This window comes from Brugia malayi (assembly GCF_000002995.4).
Source record: "Brugia malayi strain FR3 genome assembly, contig: Bm_v4_Chr1_scaffold_001, whole genome shotgun sequence".
NCBI classification, from domain to species: Eukaryota; Metazoa; Nematoda; class Chromadorea; order Rhabditida; family Onchocercidae; genus Brugia; species Brugia malayi.
The window spans coordinates 414,898-436,898 of NW_025062475.1; the positions used below are offsets into that span (position 1 = coordinate 414,898).

The 22,001-nt window shown below is 26.9% G+C and overlaps 3 protein-coding genes across 3 annotated transcripts; 1 reads left to right on the top strand and 2 right to left on the bottom strand.

Moving 5' to 3' along the window:
• Window positions 1–778: 778 nt before the first annotated feature.
• Window positions 779–6,561, bottom strand: Bm10281 (uncharacterized protein; the record flags this gene model as incomplete). The annotated part of the gene is made up of 5 exons (XM_043076104.1): window positions 779–895; window positions 2,192–2,320; window positions 2,618–3,055; window positions 4,438–4,578; window positions 6,475–6,561. 5 exons carry the CDS (start codon window positions 6,559–6,561, stop codon window positions 779–781), a joined length of 912 nt encoding a protein of 303 aa, XP_042932038.1.
• Window positions 6,562–11,567: 5,006 nt separating this feature from the next.
• Window positions 11,568–16,967, top strand: Bma-agmo-1 (conserved hypothetical protein,hypothetical protein; the record flags this gene model as incomplete). Its single annotated transcript, XM_043076105.1, has 11 exons — window positions 11,568–11,750; window positions 12,234–12,364; window positions 13,330–13,481; window positions 13,591–13,680; window positions 13,847–13,956; window positions 14,387–14,605; window positions 15,012–15,197; window positions 15,367–15,566; window positions 16,387–16,546; window positions 16,771–16,836; window positions 16,935–16,967. The coding sequence occupies 11 exons, from the start codon at window positions 11,568–11,570 to the stop codon at window positions 16,965–16,967; spliced, it is 1,530 nt and encodes a 509-aa protein (XP_042932039.1).
• A 199-nt stretch (window positions 16,968–17,166) lies between these two features.
• On the bottom strand, window positions 17,167–21,800 carry Bma-mcm-5 (DNA replication licensing factor MCM5, putative; the record flags this gene model as incomplete). The annotated part of the gene is made up of 18 exons (XM_001896319.2): window positions 17,167–17,241; window positions 17,529–17,683; window positions 17,917–18,096; window positions 18,185–18,300; window positions 18,387–18,487; window positions 18,833–19,009; window positions 19,085–19,225; window positions 19,325–19,408; window positions 19,536–19,632; window positions 19,735–19,857; window positions 19,933–20,063; window positions 20,144–20,225; window positions 20,443–20,601; window positions 20,750–20,922; window positions 21,033–21,158; window positions 21,235–21,361; window positions 21,532–21,665; window positions 21,765–21,800. The coding sequence occupies 18 exons, from the start codon at window positions 21,798–21,800 to the stop codon at window positions 17,167–17,169; spliced, it is 2,217 nt and encodes a 738-aa protein (XP_001896354.1).
• Between the last annotated feature and the right edge of the window lie 201 nt (window positions 21,801–22,001).

Consider the following 22,001-nt stretch of genomic DNA (forward strand, 5'->3'; position numbering starts at 1 on the left):
CATAAATAAATTAAAATTAAAAAAAAAAAAAGAAATTTCTTAATTTTTACATCCAATCTATGATATTTCTATTCAATTAATTAATTAATTGAATAGAAATATCACAAAAAAAAAAAATTTAAAATTAATTAAAGCATATATTTTATCCATAAGAAAATTTGCACAAAATTTTTATCGGCGAACAAAAAAAAAAAAAAAATTAAGGCCATTTATCTTTTTAATGCAAGTAAATATATCATTCATTACTTGCTGCAGCATTCACAAATCTTTTTTTTTTTAAATGCAAAATTTGTTAATGTTTTCTTTAAAATAACAACAAAAAAAAAAAAAAAAGAGAGGATATTATTTTCCTTAGAAATAGTTTCATTTAAGTATAAATATTTTAAAATGGTGGAAAAAAAAATTGAATAAAAAATGTTTACAAATTAAAATAGCAGATTTTAATTAGTTAAAAAAAAAAAAAAAAAAAAGGGAAAAAAGTGTTCTAATCATGAAAATGTGATCAGTGTATCGATCGATTATGTTTACAAAGATGTTTATAAAGTAAAATTTGTAAAAATATCATTTATACAAGTAAATCAATATAATGTTAGCCTAAATTTAATGTAATCAAATTAGATAGAATAAAATATTTATTGGATATAAATAATTTTTTTTTTTTCAAATTTATTCAAATATATTCTCTATTTCTATTTCATATCTTATAAGTAATCTTTGCGCTGATAAAATTACAAATTAAGATAGCAGTTGCGCTCAGTTTAACCAAAAATGTACATTTTTATGATACAAAATTGAAGTGTACTGTTTTTGAAGTATTAACCGGATGTGAACCGGAACAAAGAAGGCGTTTGAATGCTGTCACATCAACAGTCTTCAAATCATCCGGAAAAAGACTCTGCAATACATTTTTTTTTTTTTTATAGCTTATTGGCATTTTTTAATATTGAATAAAGATTTCATTTTAAAATTATATTATTCATTTATTTCCTGATGAAATATGAATGTTACATAAATGAATTGATCAAATATTTTCTAGAAGTGATGAGTCATCATCAGTCAGGTATTAATTAATTAATTAATTAATGAATTAGGCAGTAACTTTCAGATTTAATTCTAACTAATAATAAATTGAAAAAAATAATAATAATTAATTCATTTTAATTCTTTTTCTTTCTTTTTATATTTTGCTATATTAGTAACATTTCAATGAAATGACATTTTCTATGCTCTCTCTCTCTCTCTCTTTTTTTCTTCAAAACTTTTATTGTCTCTTAAGTTAAATTTTTATGAATTTTAGAGGAAAAATTAGTAAAAATTAAGAAAAGAGGAAAAAAGTAACTTTTTTTTTATTTCTAATTGTCACATTAGGAAAGCCACAAAAAAGATGAAGAAAAATTACATTCGATCTCGTAACAAACAATCATTTCATGTTTCACATTTGCTATTTGTTATTCCCTAAGATATCAGATAAGGCTTTATGGTAAGATATCAGATAAGGCCTTGTTGTAAGGTATGAAATAAGGCCTTATTGTAAGATATGAGATAAGGCTCTATTGTAAGATATGAGATAAGGCTCTTTTGTAAGATATGAGATAAGGCTCTATTGTAAGATATCAGATAAGGCTCTTTTGTAAGATATAAGATAAGGCTCTTCTGTAAGATATGAGATAAGGCTCCATTGTAAGATATCAGATAAAGCTTTATGGTAAGATATCAGATAAGGCCTTGTTGTAAGGTATGAAATAAGGCCTTATTGTAAGATATGAGATAAGGCTCTTTTGTAAGATATAAGATAAGGCTCTTCTGTAAGATATGAGATAAGGCTCTTTTGTAAGATATAAGATAAGGCTCTTCTGTAAGATATGAGATAAGGCTCTTTTGTAAGATATAAGATAAGGCTCTTCTGTAAGATATGAGATAAGGCTCCATTGTAAGATATCAGATAAGGCTCTGTTGTAAGAATATTAGATAAGGCCTTATTGTAGGATATGTGATAAAGCCTTAATGTAAGATATGCGATAAGGATGTATTGCAAGATGTCAGATAATGCCTTATTGTAAGAATATCAGATAAGGCCTTGTTGTAAGGTATGAAATAAAGCCTTATTGTAAGATATGAGATAAGGCCACTTGCCTATCGAATAGGACTGAAAAACACAATAAATCTACCAAATTCAAATCATCTAACTAACATTTTCAACATTCGAAACGAGATTTCGTTGTTCAATCCAGAGACTATTTTTGGCGCTGTTTGTTTGCTCATTTAACTGTTCAAGTTGTTGCTCTAAATCCATCACCTGTGAAACTGTTTCTATCAGTACCTGCAACGAAACTTTTTCACTTTAAAAACTTCCTTTAAATAATCATAATCAATCAAAAGCTAAATCTAATCACTGTTATTTTTCTTATCATTAATTCTAAGCAAAACTTTAGCAATCAAAAGAGTGCTACGTTTCAAATATTTTCATACTAATTTTTTATTCATATCAATCATTTTATAATAACTCACTATCAATGATATAAATGAATTAATAGAGAAGAATTGAATTGAAAAATATTACAGAAAGTATATAATTCTAAACTATGGTTATTGAAATTTTGAATTATTTATAGCTAACCTGATAAGCACTTCGATCAAATGGTAACATTGGTACCAACTGTCGTAACCTTTCAAAAACTTGTGCTTCTCGTTCTGGTGATCGATAGCTGATAGCAGTTGTAGATGATGATGGTGCTGGTGCTGGTGTTGGTGTTGGTATTGTTGGACCTAATGGTACCAAATGAGGTGACTGACAATCAGTTGCGGTATAAGGTGATACCAATGGTTCTGGACTTAATGATTCATATGATGTGATGCTATAACTTGGCGATGGTTGCGAATATTCACTACTACTACTACTGCTACTACAAGTTGAACTTGAACTGCTACTATAGGAGCGCAAACGTCCAACAGGAATCATATACGGATGACGGCGTAAATTATTTACATGAAGCATACGTCGATCACATTTTCTGATTGATTTTTGTGTAGTATTCACCGTAATTGTTGGATAATGCTGAAAATAAATAAATAAAACCTTAAATTTGATAAAGTTTAGCTCAAAATTAACAATAATTAGATTAGCTTTTTCCTTTTTTTTTTTTTTTGCTAATTATAATGCATAAATTAATTAGCATTTTAAAATTTATTTGAAAATAGGCTGTTCAGAAGAATTTTTTGAACCAACACATATACATATATATCATCCATTCGGAATTATGTATACAGATAGACAAATCGGAAAGACTAACAATGATAAGGTAGCTATCAGATTTACTACCAGATTTGTATCGAGAAAATACCTTATTTTAAATTATCTTAGCTATTATAATTATCATGAATTGATAATTAATGTTTATTATTAATATCAGTAAGTCAGGTACTGAGATTACAAACAGTAATATTTATTACTGTTTGTAAACATCACCTCTTCAGCAAGTTTATGAAGACAGAAATCGGCAAAACAAAAAAAAAAAAAACATGATAAATTATTGTCTATGAAAGAAAAAAAATTTTTTTTTTTTTGAAAAAGGATGGCACTGATGGAGTAATGATAACAATAATAAAAAAAAAAACGCTTAAAGACAACAAATTACCGCAACTATAAATAGAAACCCAAATAAAAACAATTGGAAAAGTTTAAGTGCTCAGAAAATTAGTTTGGTGTGTTAATGTGTTAAGCTATTTTTAATTATGTCATAATTATTATGGAGCAATAAAAGGCTTTTATCACTTATCAGAATGTAATAAGCATGCTAAACATATACTGATAAATTAAGTTTTCAAAAAAGTTTAAATAATTAAATATCGAATTAGCAATGACTTGTTGAAATTTGATTGCAGAAGAAGCATTATATTTGCATAAGGTAAGTTTTATTTTTCTTAACTTGCGAGATTTCAATTTATTTTTACAAATTTAACTATTTATAGAATTGCCATCCATATATAACTTAACTCTCATTTACTTATACCTATACAGCTACAAGTACTACAGCAATAAATCTGTTTCTACGATCAAACTGTAGACTAATTAATGGCAGACTAATTTACTGGTCAAATTGCAAACTAATTTTTAAATTAGAATGCTGCAAATATATTATTCCCAAAGAAAATAAGCAATAGTAAATGTGTAAATGTATGATTTTGTAAAGAAATGAAATTGCATTTGAAAATTGTTAAATGTCAAAGGATTGTCATTTATTAAGATTGTCACTACTATACAAAACAGTGATAAAAGTTAAATTAAGCTATATTAATATTTATTATTTCATTTTAATATCAATTTCAATTCAAATTAATTACCTAAATGCTGCTGTGTCGGATTCTTTCTTTCTTTTTTTTCATTAAAATTAAAAAAAAAAAAAAAGATTATGATGAAAAAGAAGTAAAAAATGAAACCTCATCACTCCAATTGAGTAAAGTTCGAGTTTTTTCTTGAATTGTATCACCTAAAAACAGTCCACCACAATGCACTTTTGTAGGCATTATTTGATGATTTTCTCCTTCTGATGGCAATTTCGTTTGATAAACAATGTAAATCTGAAAAAAAAAAAAAGAAAAAAAAAATTAATTTTCAACAAATATTTTTCAATAAATAGTTGCAATAATATGATTGAATAGTAGGCTATTTGTGACTAATTTTTAAAATCAAAATGGTACGAATGTGAAAAAAAAAAAAAAAAAAAAAATCTAATGCCATCACGGATATTTAATCGAATTATTTCCATTATTTTAATGTAAACAGAGAAAAATTATGGATAAATATTTTTTTTGTTGGCAATTTCAATCATAAATATTTAATCTTGAAAATAATTTTATCAGAATAATATATAACACTAGCTGAGAAGAGCTATCACAAATTTTAGACTCACTTCAAAAATTATTCTTCCAAATTTGAATCTTTAAAGCGACACATATGACCATGATCTACGACAACAACTATTTACTATTTGCTATTTGTTATTTATTATCACTATTCTTTATTATTTATATTATTATTGTTATTATTATTACTATTATTATTATCGTTATTATTATTATTATTACTACTACTAATACTACTACTGCTATTATTATTACTACTACTATTGCTACTGCTGCTGCTACTACTACTACTACTACTTACTACTACAGCAGCAAAATTATCGGGTGCCAGCCTGAGCCAACCTATAACCCGTCCCTTTTGCGCCTCCCTTCTGCTCGCTGGAATTGTCAACCCCCTTTCCCTCCCCCTTCCATCTTATCATTGTGCTGCATAGCGAGATTCCAAAAAGAGAAAATGTGCTGTTAAATTGCAATCAATTTCGGGAAGGATGAGAAATACCCATTTGAAATTCCTAAAATTGCTTATCATTTCATACTTTCACTTATTATTAATATTTCGATCAATTATATCTATTATCAATTTGTCATTTTATCTCTTAATGCAGCAAGATAATCTGTACAAAAACAAACTTTCGAATATGATAATAATAATAATATGAATAATAAAAATAATAATAACAATAATAATAATAATAATAATAATAATATGAATATGAATAGAAATAAAAACAATAAGAAATAATTTCAAAATGATGAGAAAAATTACAAAATAATAAGAATTTAAGATATGAAGAAAAGAATATTAAGAGATAATTAAATATATAATATTAGAGGATTTTGATTTAGGGAAAACTCAAAAATTATACAAATGATCTTAAGCATATGATTATGTTTTAGTTTTAAGTAAGTGAAATGGACAACTAACTTTTGATCACGAATACCTCACGCAAGTGTCATGATACCAAAATATTATAATAATACATTCACAGCACTCTAAGGAAATTCAAAAAACACTTTTCATAATTGGCTCATGAAAATTAGATTATCTATTTATGATTGACGTAAAATACGTGATATCTTTCACAAAATCACAATGTTACAGTTCTTCATGAATGCTTGCATAATCAGTTGACAAATTCTCGAACAGTCAAACGGTCATACGGTATCTGTGACATTCATAAAAGTAAACTTTCCTTTTTAAAGCATTCCCATAAATAAATGTTTGTTGTCAAACTGCTTAATATTATCAATTCTTCAAGCAAGTATTTTTCTCTCCATTTCTGTACCGAATTAGCTATTTCACAGGAAATATTTATTTAAATTTAGGATCGAAGCGCATTTTGAAGTGATGTTTGTAAAAAAAAAAAAAAAAAATAGAATTTAAAAATAAAATAATTAAGCAAATTTATAGATGCTTCTTGTCTTATATTAATCATTTCCTAAATGTAACGATTGTATTTTAATGTTTGATTCTTCTTAAAGCAATATATTATGCTTCAATTTCATTAATAGAAAATAAAACTTAGGCTGTAAAATATTCTATAGCAAATTTCGGGATTGATAATTTATGCTCATTTCACACACCAGAACAGGTTAGGTAGACTTTTTCACCTGACTATAAGAGATCGTGCTGCAAATACACGGCGGTACCGGGGTGCAACCAGTCACAGCTGTCTCCAAGGTCACCTGCACCTGCATAACTCCCTTTCAATCCTCTCTCCCTTTCCGCTCCTTCCAACCTTTAAGGACTACTTCCTACAAAATATTATATATCATATGCGTTCACTTCTCACCAATCACCATCATAACTACCTATCATTACCGCTACTACATGTAATTACATACACATACACACACATACACGTACATACACGCACATACACACAGAGAGAGAAATATCAGTTGGGAATTTCAAAGTTATTTCGAGAAATGATGAGATTATCGATATGGCAAAAGGTTAATCATAATAAATATCCATGACTGATCTCTTTGCTCCATTCGAGCTAATTATCTAATCGTATTAGCAAATTCAGTATCACTATCAACTAGACATTAAGATGATTTATCTCGATAGCAAAAAATATAGCTATTACCTGTTCTGGCTTATCAACCTGCTTCTTCTCAATCACATTAACATAAATTGATAAAATGATCCATTAGGAAAAAGAACAGAAAGAATTCATTTGTTTTCATTACCTCCCACCCCCCCAAAAAAAAAAGAAAATAATTTATGTAAATATGATTTGATAAGAGTGAAATTGAGTTTGATTAGATTCATTCACTAACCTTGACTATTCTTTATCAAAAATGAGTGAGGAACGGGAAGTGCAAGGAAGGCGAGATGACGGATGATCTCATCACTATTTCTTGACAGCACACAGGTGACAACTGTACAACCTGGTACAAAACATTTTCGCTTCTTCTTTCTAAGCTCTTCTCATCTGGGCGGCTTTTTTTTTCCTACTGTTGCTGCTGCTGCTGCTATCGTATCCTCCTACATCATAGAATTGTGAGTACTGTAAGAGTTACAGTATGACGAATGATTATTAAATTAATCTTTCTGCAATCTTTTAACTAGTATCTCTCGAGATCATATTAAAAAAAGATTATATTTGAATATAATAAATAATATTAAAATTAATTTTTTGTTTTTTTTTTTTTTTTTATTTTGATAACTTGTTTATTAATAAAAATCTATCAATAATAGTTATTAGATATGAATAAATCATTCGAATTCTCTTCATTTGTCCTTTACAGACTTCTGATATCTTAAAACATCGAAAAAAACTATTTTCAAATTTCGAGAAAACTTTTCTTTATGTATTAAATATCAATAACATTACTTGAATACCTTATTCCTCAATATTTGAAGAAGTATTTTTTCAACCATCTGTTTATAAGCATTATTTAATGAAATGACTAATTGACTGTTGGGGACAAAATGATGACAAGGTAAATTTTCAATTTGAAATGTAAAAGTGACATTGTTAAGAGGATAAGAAGCATCCGAAAGTATACAGAGTTTTGAATCATTGACTTCAAATACCTATGAGACATCGATATACGACATTTTGTTTTGTTTAGAATTAAACAAAAAGAAGACATAAAAATATTTTACATTGAAATGATTAGCTCGCTTGCACCTTTTTGAAATGTTCCAAAAAACATAATTAAACATTTTCTTTTTATCATCAAATTAACAAAAAAAAAAAAGAAAATTGTAATCCTTAAAATGCTACATCATAATGAAAACAAATCAATATATTACATAACCCTTAATTAAATGATATGATAAACTCAGCAATCAAAAAAATTTATCACTTATCTTTTTCTTCTCCCTGTGTATCATTTAACGATCGCCATAACTATCCATCTGAGCCATTAAATTTTTTAAATTTCACATAAATACTGTTACCTGCCATTTCCTTGAATCTCTGACATTATAAATTAGGTAGTCTCTGAACAAATGAAAGTGAAGAACTAAAATTATGATAGAAATAGGAAGTAAAAAAAAAAAAAACTTGCCAAAGCCGCTTGAATGATTCAATCAATCGATTCAGTTGCAAAGCTTATTTTTTAATTTTTAATGACAACAATTTACAAAATTATAAAAAAAGCAATGTGAACAAATGCTCATTCTCGAGAAGTCATAAAAATAACAAAAAGACTAAATTAATGAGTTAAAGTATAATATGAGATTGATTATCATCAATGATAAGCAATAAAATGATAAAATGACCAGCGGATTAGAATATGTCACCAAACAATTGCAATTTCGGATTCTTCATATTTACATAACACATCGAATCAAATTTGATAGTTTCAATTCCACAGAATAAAATTTTAATTTGTTAAACAACACTATTACTTATATTCTAAAGTAGCAGAAAAATCAATCAGAATAATTATCAACAATCAGGTAAATGATCAGGTGATAATTTGTCTCCATAAGAATGGACCATTATTTACATTGATTGTGACAATACCATTTCAACCTTGACCTGAACACATCTTTCACCATATATCTTCATTGCATATCAAGACTTACAATAGTAAGTCAAACTTATAATAGAAATTACGCCACGGGCGTAAAAGTACAGATTAAGGTATCATTTTACAATTAAATTGACGAAGTGACATTTCGTATTGACATTGACATTGAGTTTCTTGAAAATGAGCTATGATTTATTATCTTCAATGGGATAAATGAAATACAGCGAATACAACTTGAAATGAATGATGGTAGAATTTTTTTTTATAAAAATTTTAACATTTATCGTCTAACTTTAATAATTATTATCCGGAGAGATATTTTTTCATAAATTTTATGATAATAATATGAAAACAAAAATTTTGACAAGAATTTTGTTTTGTTTTGCTTTGTTTTTTTTTTTTTTTTTTTTTTTTTTAATGTCTAATTAAGTTGAAAGTAATGAAAAGAAATACATATCATTCGAATTTTTTAGTTATCTAAATTATTTAAGTAAGAAAAATTTTTGTACAATCAATCATATTAACATTTGTTCACTTAGCTTTTAATTTTTTTTTTTAATTTTCAGATATATTAAAGAGCTAAGATATATATATGTATGAAAATTTTTTCAAATATAAAAATTCGGTCAAATAAATGAATAAACTGTTACATTTATTTCACATAATCACATTCAATGTCACTATTTTATAAAATTGCACCTGTGAAATCAATCTGAAATTATCGGTTGATGAATGATTTCATAAATTTTATTTCATTTTAAAACTTGCATAGATGATTGTAAAATGATTGGCTGAAAAGAGAAAACAGATCAATTTGACCTAAATTATTATTTGCAAATAAAAGAAGTAAATGAAAAAGATAATATGAAAAGAGATTGAATAAATTCATTTATTTTATATGAGAATTGATGATGAGAGAGAAATAAAATTGACAGATATCCCTCTCAAATTGACGAATAAAATGTGAAAAATTTAGATCGGTGTTTATTATTTACAAACATTGTAATTATTACCTAATTTGATATTTGATCTTATACAAACATTAACAAAATTTATTTTCACACTCTGGATAACAATGAGAATATTCGAGTAAATTATCTTCAATAATTTTAATTTATATTTTCATTTTTATTTATTTATTATATATATATATATATATATACATTTTTTTTTGGCTTATACTTTTTTTTTTTTAAAAAAAAAACTTACTATGCTATAAAATTTAAAAAAACATTATATTATGTCATGATAGAATTCAAGAATTTATTATTATTTGTTTGTTTTCTAATTATTTTAATTGAATGATTTTTGTTATTTTTTGTATATTAGCAAAAAGAGTACGTCATATTGTCAACTGTCAATGTTTACAACGTACGTCATATTGTCAACTGTCAATGTTTACAACGTACGTCATATTGTCAACTGTCAATGTTTACAACGTACGTCATATTGTCAACTGTCAATGTTTACAACGTACGTCATATTGTCAACTGTCAATGTTTACAACGTACGTCATATTGTCAACTGTCAATGTTTACAACGTACGTCATATTGTCAACTGTCAATGTTTACAACGTACGTCATATTGTCAACTGTCAATGTTTACAACGTACGTCATATTGTCAACTGTCAATGTTTACAACGTACGTCATATTGTCAACTGTCAATGTTTACAACGTACGTCATATTGTCAACTGTCAATGTTTACAACGTACGTCATATTGTCAACTGTCAATGTTTACAACGTACGTCATATTGTCAACTGTCAATGTTTACAACGTACGTCATATTGTCAACTGTCAATGTTTACAACGTACGCCATATTGTCAACTATCAACGTTTACAACAAAGAATGTTATATTTTGATGTTTTTCATTATACAAAATATATGCATAATTTTTGCTATTTCTTCTTTGTTCTTTGATATTTGTCAAATTTTTAGCTTCCATTGAAATATTAACAAAAATTAATACTTATTTATTTAAAATAAAATTAAGAAAAAAAAATTCTACCACTTTCTACTTTTTCACTTTCATTAGATTTAATTTTTTCAAATTTTATTCACTTCAATTTTTATTCTAATCAAAATTTCCTTTTAATTAAAGCAAACATTCTTACTTTGTTAATTTTACCAATTTCATGTAATATTCCGTGATTAATATTATACTTTTACATATGTTTACATTGTCACCAAACTTAGTAGAGAAAATAAAAAAATTGAAAAAAAAATAATTGATAATTGAATAACCGAATAGAATAGCTTAAATCATCTCTAGAATGATAATTACTAATTAATCAATTAAGTAATTTATCATCAAATTAAGTAATTGTAGTGGGGCAATTTCTCTTTTCTCATTCTTAATTTTATTTTAATTAAAATATTTTAGGAATTTCTTTTCATATTCTTAATTTACTACAATTTCACAGTTGCAACGAATGTTCAATAAATCGTCAAATAAACATTTACATATATACATAGCAAATATAATAACTTTATAAAAAAAAAAAAAAAAATAATGAATAAATGATTTATTTAAGTTAAATAAAAATTCTATTTGTTAGTTATCATTAATATTGCTAATATTAAGCAAATAAAATAAATTAATTTAATTAAAGCATTTTAGGAATTTTAGAATTATTCTTAATTTACTATAAAAAATTAATTATTCTATTCTATATAGTTTATTGCTAATTTACTAATATTATTAGCAATGCTATCAAGAAATAATACAAAAAAATGGTTATCATTGGAAGATATATTTACGAATACTTCATTGGGTCAACGTATGCTTAATCAAATTAATTTAAATAATCTTCGATATACATATTATTTAATTACACCAAATGAAACAATGTTTGAAAGTGTAGATGAAGTACCTAATTATACTTTACAGGTAATTTCATTTAATTATTCCCTCTTTTTTTTTTTATTAATTCAATTATTGTTAGCAAAACTTTAATTTAGTTATAAATTTATTTGAAATATTTTTTTATTAGAAATTATAGCTTCATTTATATGTATATACTAACAATGAATGATTTATTATTATTTTCATAATTTCTTCATATAAATAATTATTATTTTTATTGTTGCATTTACAATAAAATCTTAGAAAATTTTCAGAGATATTTTTTTTTTGATTACTTAATTATATTTATTTTATCAGCAAATTTATTAGCTTATTTAATAAATTAGCCATGTTGATTGATTATCTAGATTAAATTTTAGATTTTGTATCGTTAGCATCATTAAGTATTGAAATAGGTCAGTAATAATTAAAAAAAAAATTAATTCAGTGTTTATGAATCATTTTATTAAAAAAAATTTTCAAATTTGATAGTGAAAAAAAACAAAAGTTCTTATTATAAATATATAGGTTAGTCTTTGGTGGTTATTATTTATCATATGTGAATTTTGTTTGTTATGGTTAAGCGGAAATGTCAATCGATTTGCGCTCAACGATTCTGTTACATCAATTTCTGCTGGTATTCTCTCACAGTGTTTCAAGTAAAATTTCTCTCGTATTTCTTTAAAAAAAAAAAAAAAAAAAAAAAAGAAAAAAGAAAACAAAAAGAAATTGGATTAATCAATAAAGAAATGTAATTAATTGGAGATGAAATGCTTTTTAATTATGATTACTTCATTAATTATTTTAATCATTATTTAAATTATTTGCTATTTCTAATTCTAAAGTTTATCAAAAGGATTTCTCTCTCTCTCTCTGTTTACATTACTTAAATATTTTGCTTAATTATTTCAATTTGATAGTATCTCTTTTTACATAAAAAAGAAGAAAAAAACAGATCAGAGTGTAGCACATTTGTAGAATTTGAATTCATATTTGATTTAAATTGATAATATATTTGAAATTTTTATTTTGAAAATTACAAAAGGAATAAAATTTAATGAAAGTAGTATTATTAAAAGATTACAATTTATTGAAGGACATTTTAGGCTGGAAATAAACAAGCTGATTGTCAATTTGAAAGTTAAAGCTTATCTTTTTAGTCTAACTGAATAGAAAACTTATCTCAATTTAGCTGCATAGAAGAATTTTTGAGAAAAAACAAAAATTATTTCATTTCATATTCAAATAATTATGCTAATATTTTCATTTTCTAATAAAGTGGATGCTGCGAGATTTAATTTTAAGCTAATTATATTAAATGATATTATCGATTAAGTCTTTCAAATGATTTAAAATTAAATTCAATAAACTTATATTTGTTAAATTGAATAATTTCTTAGAGACTCATCATTTAAAAAAAACAAAACAAAGTTGTGGTTTTCCTGAAAATTGAAATTAAATCAAATTCAAATTAGTGTTAAAATAGCAACTGATAATAGATAAATTAATTGAAATAATTGATAATGTATTAAATATGTATCAGAAGCAAAAAAAAAAAAAAAAAAAAAAAAAAAAGAGCAACTCATAATGAGAATTATTTAAAAAATTTCATTAAATTTGATAGATTTGGTGGTCGAACAATTGCAATATTTCTTTATGATTATATTTGGAATAATTTTCGATTAATTGAAAATTCATGGAACTCACCGTTAACATGGATTTTTTGCTTATTTTTTCAGGATTTTATGTATTATCTTGGACATCGTGCTATTCATGATATGTATTTTTTCAATTTATATTCATTTTAATTTTTTTTAAACTATTATATATTAGCATTTAAAATAATATTTTCTAAATTTTATTTCAAAGTTTTTTCTTTTTCTACAGATTGGATTTCTTTGGGGATTTCATGTTATACATCATAGTTCGGAATATTTTAATTATACAACAGCTCTTCGACAAGCTGCTATTCAAGGTTAATAATTAAACAAAAACAAAAAAAACAACAAGAAATGCATCAATGTTAAAGTAAAACTAATCACTTATATTTATTAAACAATTTTTTTTTTATTGATTTTAAAACTTAAAATTTTTTCAATAAATATTAAAATTATCTAAACTTTTTTTTTCTTTTCTTTCAGATATTGGACTTGCTATTTATGATGTTCTTCAAGCATTTTTCATTCCACCATCAATATTTTTGGTTCATCGATATTTCAGCGAAATTTATCAATTTACCTTACATACCACTGTATTGGTTTCACTTTTAATTTAATTTTTATTAATAAACAATTTTTCTTTTTACAAAAAACATATGAAAATTTGATTCATCAAAAAAAAAAAAAAAAAAATAATTAATCAAAAGAAATTTAATCATTAAAAAATTTATTTATTAAAAAAAAAAAAAACAAATGATGAATAAAATTAAAGAAAAACAAATGGTTCACAAATAATAGTGCACTTTTTTGGTTCTTTTTTTTAATCTGTGAAGGTACATTTTTCATATTGACGTAACGTAGCAAACGTAACATAAAAACATTCTACATTTTGAACTATATGAAAATATTTTAGGAGTATATTATTAAATTCGAAATAAATTTTTAACTATTAAAATTCATATGCGTAATTAATGAAATTGAATAGATTTAAATACCTTCTTAAACATCGAATAATAATTGCAGTTATTTGATAATTATGGTAAGCTAGGAATTATCCTCAATACGCCATCACATCATCGTGTTCATCATGGTCGTAATCCTTACTGCATTGATCGTAATTATGCAGCTGTATTCATCATATGGGATAAAATATTTGGTACATTTGAGCCGGAACGTCAATCTGAAAAACCGGTTTACGGGATTATTAATCAAGAAATGACATTCAATCAGATTTATCTTCAGGTCTTCTTTTACATGTATATTTTTAAAATTATTTCAAAATATGTTTTAAAATAGAATTGAAATGTGATTATAAACTTATGCTTGTAAATGGAATATAAACTTAGAAATATTTAAAAATTTCAAAAAAATTTTATAATCCAAATTTTTTAAAAAATTTTGAAAGTTATGTTTTTTTTTTTTTTCTTCATAATATTTTGCATAAAATCTTAAATATGACACTTGTAAATTTTGTAAACTTTTTCACTATTCAATGGTATTACGTTCTTAGTCCGTGAAACTTTTTCACTACTCGGTGGTGGTATGTATCACGTTCTTATTCCGTGAAACTTTTTCACTACTCGGTGGTGGTATCGCACAAAACTTATTTAATGATCGCTCAAATAATAAATCGAAATAAATTTTCTAGTTTCATACCTTATATAATCTACTATTTATCAAATGGAGAATGAAAACAGAAAATGGCGAATGGATATTTCGAGGAATTGAAAAATTGAAAGCTATTTATTATCCACCAATATATATGCCTAAAATGAAAGTGAAACGATACTTTCATTGGTTTACAATGGTTGATCATGAAGAAGGCATTCCATTGGTGAATTTAATTCATTTCAATTTCCTAAAACATCATTTTTTTTTTTTTAATTTTTCATTTAACTTGACTTATGATAAACGAGTGAACAATAAATCATTGGTAGCTCTATGAATTTTCAATATTTTCTAATCTAATTTTACTTTGATCAAATCTAAATCAAATAATTTAGATTGAAAATGAAATAATTCGCTATAATCCAAAAATTTCGCACTGGAAAAAGATATATTGTTTGGTACATTTCATGCTACTATTAGCTGTATTTTTTCATTTTGAAATTGATCGCAATCAATTGTCACATCTTGATTTCAATCTGAAATTAGCATTCTTTATTATAACCATACAATCTTTGGGAGCATTTTTTGATCGCAAGTTTGTTACTATTATTTTTTATATATTTAAATTATAACTCTTCACTTTACACACAAAGAAAAAAAAAAATCTTTTTAGCAAGGCATACAGTTATGAGATTCTGTATTAAATCATTCTTTCATTAAATCTAACTTTTTTTTTTTTTTGAAAGCGTAACGTACGGTAGCAACGTATTATATGTCAATTCGCGTACGTCACTTCAGTAGCATAATACAAATTATTGATAGCTTAGCCAAATAGATGGATTAAGCTTAACAATGAAATTGAAGAAAATTTCATTATTGTGCAATTCTCTCAGTTTATCCTTGTCCCGGAAAATGATCTGATTGATATCGGAAATGATAGCAATGCTATATATTAGACTAATTGAAATTTCCGGTTCCGATTCGTTATCTTATGTACCAGTAGTTGTAGTCACCGTAGCCTATTTTACTGCTAGATAAAAAGCAGATCACGTCAAAATAAACGCAAAAGATGCTTATTTCGACGTATACTACGAATGACACGTTACTTCTCCTAATGTCAACCTGATCGGTAAAAAAAATGAAACAACTAGGCTAACACCATATAAAGAGAGAAATTTTGCAATTTGAAAAACAATCACAAATAGAAATGATAGTTGATACTAAAAGAGTAAAAACAAACTTACGATTTATATAAAGGCTATGGATCATAAATGAAGAAAAGATCAAATAGAAGAAAGATCAATCAATTAGAGGCAAGCAAGATAGTTTTTTATTTTATTTTTCATTAATAAATTGTCATTTAGAAGCATTTAGAATTTGAAATTTTAATTTCTTAATACAAATACAATTTTAAGAATCTATGCACCATACCAAGAAGTTTTGCGATGTATTGGTGTAACAGCATACTACTTTTACATTATTATTGATCCTATAGGTGTACAACCAAATAGACTATTCATGATGACAATTTATATATCGAGTGCAGTATTCTGGAGTGTCTATATTGCATCGCATGTAAGTACAAAGACAAAGCACAATAACAGGAAAATAAACTATCAATTAACAAAAGATAAACTATCAATTCACTTTAAAATTTTCGGATTTCAATCATACCATTATACAAAATTATGTAGAAAATTAGAGCAATCTATGTTTTGCAATTATTGTTCTTTAATTTTTATCAACTTTAACTTCAGATCATTAAAAAAAATTCTTTAATTTATCAGCTTTAACTTCAGATCAATGTAGTAAATCACAAAAATACTGGAAAAAATAGCAAAATGGAACAGATTTCAACAATTCAGGTAAGTGCTACAACTCATTGCCACACAACAAACCAAAAATTTTATAGGGCTTAGGTTTATTTGAGTTCACTTCACTAGAGATATTCATTTTTTTTCAGGCAGTAACGAATGGCAGCAATCTACCGTATTAATCATTTATCAATCGCAAATCACAGATATCATTTACGGAAAATCTGTTTTGTGTTCAAAAACATAACAATATGAAATACTAACAAGATATGTTTTTTGCAAGCAATAATTTCAAGATCAAATTGGTTCCGTAAAGAATTTCATTGCTTTTTTGAAATTTGCCACTTAATAGAAAATGGCATGGAAGGAATAAATGATAGATCATTTAATACGGTACAGCATTTTTCTCTGCATACGATACTGAAGTTCACCACGTCGAATGCATGATTGAATCACCTGAAGAATTTTAAGCTTTTTTGAATTTTTGGGAAAAATCAAAAATTGTCACCAAAAATCATTACTGACGATGAATAAACAATTTTCCGAAAATAATAAGCTACTGATAATCGCATATTTAAAAAAGAAAAAATGTATTAAAAAAAAAAAAAAAAAAAAGTATGCCTGAATTTAATGAAAGAGACTGCTGATGCAGTACTCGTTTATTTAACAGTTTGGATCAGTACATTAGGCTTATTAGTAACAGATGAGTTTGTCATATACATTCAGTAGTTAAATAAATGAACCTTCTTGACAAGCATTTCCGGATAATTCTGTCGAACAAAATCTTGGACGATAAGATACTCAGAGACATGTGTTCCTAATGCAAATCGTTTCTTTAGCTGACGCTCAATACGACTAAATGATTCCTGGTCTTCAGAGCTGGTAAAACCTTCGATGCCTAGCATAAGTGATTTTTAGCAAATTTCAAAATTGTCTTTCATAGAAATATGAAAGAATAAAAGAACTATAAGTGATGATAAAATGTCACGCTTCCAATGAGAGAAATTTATTACGATGTTCGAAAAGTAGCTTTAAGTTTGAATAGATAATTTCGAGCAATGTGTAAAATAAGTATTTATGAAATAGCGATCAATTCTTAAATCATAGTGAATATTTAAAATGGAAATATACCAATCAAGTTCCCAGATGCAACTGCTTCGATAGTAGAAACTCGAAAGAGACGAAGTGCTTCATCCACATGACGTTCTGCAGCAAAAGGGAGTAGCTCCATTTTCGCCAACGATTCACTTATCCGTATAATAGCTTCTAACTGTCGTACAGTTATTGGGATAGCAGACCGAGTCATTGAATCTAAAAATTTCTATTTTACACAGATTTCGTTCAATTAGTTTACCTATGTATAAGTATATATTTAAATAACTGTAATAAATAAACCCACGTTTATGATTAGCATCTATTACAGGATTGCGAAGTCGAACATAATTATGGATAAGCTTTTTACTTGCACTAGCTGATAATCGTGGTGCACATGTAATACGACAATGTGCAATATATCTGAATGTATGGATGAAATAATTCGATTTTCTTGAAAGAAAAAACATCATAAAGAAAGGAAAAAAACAAAACAAAACAAAACAGACTTTTTTAAGAGCTCCAACGATAACTCTCCTTCAACAGCTGTCTCTTGTAGACGATTATTAGAGGCATTCACGTGTACCGAGATAACATGCTTAGCTAATGTCTGCAGTAAGAGTTTTATTACAAAATAAGTAGAAAAGATTTCATTCTTTGAACAAACTAGATATACCAACTATCTACGAACTATATTATAAAAATTGAAGGCTAGAATTTTAGCTGCTAAGCAACTAATGACAAAGTAGGTTAGTATGATCATGTCGATAATTGTACAATTTAAAATAGATCTGATCTCATAATGAAACGCTGCACAATCTGTTATATAGTACCGATTTGTAGGGATGTTATTATGAAAATATTATATGAGAAAAAATAAAACGATGAAGTCAATCTTTTCACTTCATAGTAACTAATATATTTCTGCTTTAAACGTTGAAGACGAGATGCTTACCGTATCATGTGCGACGTCGTGAGTGTCCTTAACAATATAAATCATATCAAATCGTGATAATATTGTTGGCATAAAATCGATATTTTCATCACCTTTTGAATCATCCCATCTGCCATATACTGAATTTGCTGCTGCCAGTACAGAACAACGTGAATTAAGTGTCGTAGTGATACCTGCCTGTAACGAAAATAATCCTCCAAAGTTGCACTTCATTTTTCTTCGATTAAATAAATGACATTATAAAATTAATACTTTGGCAATACTAATTGTCTGTTGTTCCATTGCTTCATGGATAGCCACTCGGTCATCTTCTCTCATCTTGTCGAATTCATCGATGCAAACAATGCCACCATCGGCAAGTACCATAGCACCACCTTCCATTATAAATGATCGCTAAAACTTGACGAATTGAAAAAATTGCAATCAAGAGTGACACCCTCATAGAGCAAAAAAAAAAAAGGTTTTTGTTTAAGCCAAAAGGAAGGGAAATACCGATTGTGGATCGCGATTCACTGAGGCAGTCAATCCAGCAGCACTGCTACCTTTACCTGATGTGTAGACAGCAATTGGTGCAACCTTAATAATGCACAAATTAATAGCATTCAAAAACAACTCTAATTTTTCAGAAAAAATCATTCCAGTAATTTTAAATGAATGATGCGATGTATTTTAAATCACAATATTTTAAATAAGGAAAAGACACCTTCTCTACGAATTTTAACAGTTGACTTTTTGCAGTACCAGGATCTCCCAGCAATAAAATATTGATGTCACCACGTCGAGTTAATCCATCAGGCAACCTAAACAGTATGATATATAAATTGAGAATTTTATAATAACAGATGATATAACAGTTCATATTTTAAATTGAGAATTTCATAATAACACATGATATAATAAACCTTTTACGTGAACCACCAAATAGAAGGCAGGCGATTGATTTTTTGATATCTTCTGCACCATAAATTGACGGAGCAATGCTTTGAGAGACTAGATCATATATATTCGCTTTCTTGGACAGATCCCTAGAACAATCACATTCTCTTCGGTTCATTTTCACAAATCAGCGGTTGCTCTTGAATTCATGAAAAGCAAAATACTTGAATATTTTCTCTTCTTCAAGTGTGAACTGTCGCTGTTCGGCACGTCCTGGACCACTAGTTTGCACATGAATTCCGAGGACACGAATGTACGGTGCACGGATGCCTGATAGCGTTTTATCTGTTGTTTTCTGGAAAATTGAAAACTGAGCAAAAAAAGAACCTAATGTCGTTTCCTAGACTATAAATAACTTTAGACAATTTTTTTTACCTGTTTCTGGAACATTCGTTTAATGGAATATATACCAACAATCATAACGCGATTTCCTGGTGCAACACGGTCTGTTAAATGGCTGTAATAAAAACAATATTAGATGAGTTTTTCAACAACCTGCAGAAGTATGCTTAGTAAAACTTCCCTACTTTAAATAATATTGGAAAATTGAAAAAAATCATGTTTTCAACTATTATTTTCTTACACAGAACGTTCTGACACAAACTGAAACAAACTAATCCGATAGATGCATACTAAAGAAGTATCGCAGCAATAAAATATACATATGAACCAACCGATCACAGTAAAGTTGCATATGACGAGGCATTTCTCCATGAGGAACATCCTCTGGATTTTCTTGAAGCTTCAACGTCTGAAAGTCAATGCAGTGGCACTTGTCGGGCATGATATGATATGGATCAACAGGGCATCGTTGCAGTTGAGTGGTTTGATTGCTGAACAAAATTATTAAAAATGTTTAGAAGTCTTCTTTTTTAATATATAAAAATAGCAAATTTTTCGTAGTATGAAACTAAAATCTCTTTTAACAACCGACATCACCCACATTTGATGAAATGAAAAAAAATAAGACCAAAATATTACGCTCCACAACTGCGTGGTAATGTAAAGCCATCAAGTCCAGGCTTTAAATCTAGATTGGTTACAGTATGTCGACATGTTCGACATTGAATCGAAATACGAGTGGCTTTTGCTCTTACTTGTGATGCAGCAACTATAATTCCGGATATCTTAACCAAACGAGATACTTGAGCACTCTGCAAAAAAAAAAAAAAGTTTAAGTGACAAAAGCCATTCGAGATTAAAAAACCAATAATGGAAAGAAAAAAGAAAAACTAAAATATTTACAGCCTTCAAGACAACTCACTTTCAATTGCCGAATACTGTGTGCAAGCTCGTTAGTACGAAGTGTCACCTGTATGTCATGAATTTCAATTACATCTTCTACTCCTTGCATTACCTCATCAGCAACAAGTTTTGCCGCTTCTTCAAGCTGCAAAAAGATATTAAGATTAAAATAATGTTCATTAATACTAAAGAAATCAAAAAAAAAAGCCCTGAAAACATACAGCTGCTAAGAATCGTGCAGGATACTGATGTAATTTATTTGCTAACGGCTCACTGAAACCCTTCAAATCATCCATCGATATTTCTACATGATGCTTTCCAAGACTACAATTCCTTTTCAGCTGATCCCTGTAACTCTTCTTCCTTTCATCAAAAAAAAAAAAAAAAAAAACAAATTACTTCCAATAAAAATTTTTTAAAAAAATTCAAATTTTTTTTATTTTTTTTGTGAAATAAGAAAAAAAAAATGTTACATTATTTTTATGATCTATTTTGAAAAGAATTAGAAATTTCATTACCTGTAAACAAGACCAAATCCACCAACATTATATTCACGAATGAAATTTCGAAATAATTCAACGGTTTCTTTATGCTCAGCAATTAATTCACGTCCCTCATCTTGATTTTCCTCATCTGTTGCAAAAAATCGTTCCTATAAATCCAAATGCAAACAATCATAATATTTATTCTACTCTATTTTACTCTAATACAAATAATACACTGATAACAGGATTCACTTATCAAAACTAACCTGATAAAATAATCCTGGATTATCAAAGCTTGTCATCTGATTACGTCACACTGATAGCAAATAATTTTAAAAGTGGAAAATGCGCATTAGGAATCAAATTTCCCGCAAACAAAATGCAATGTTTGCAGCATTCTTGTAAAAATGAATAAATGAAAGACAAGAAGAGATAGTATAGTAATGGATTAGAGTGGTAGAGATTGCTGGGATTGGAAAAGTGTATTAAAGAGAAGAGGTGAC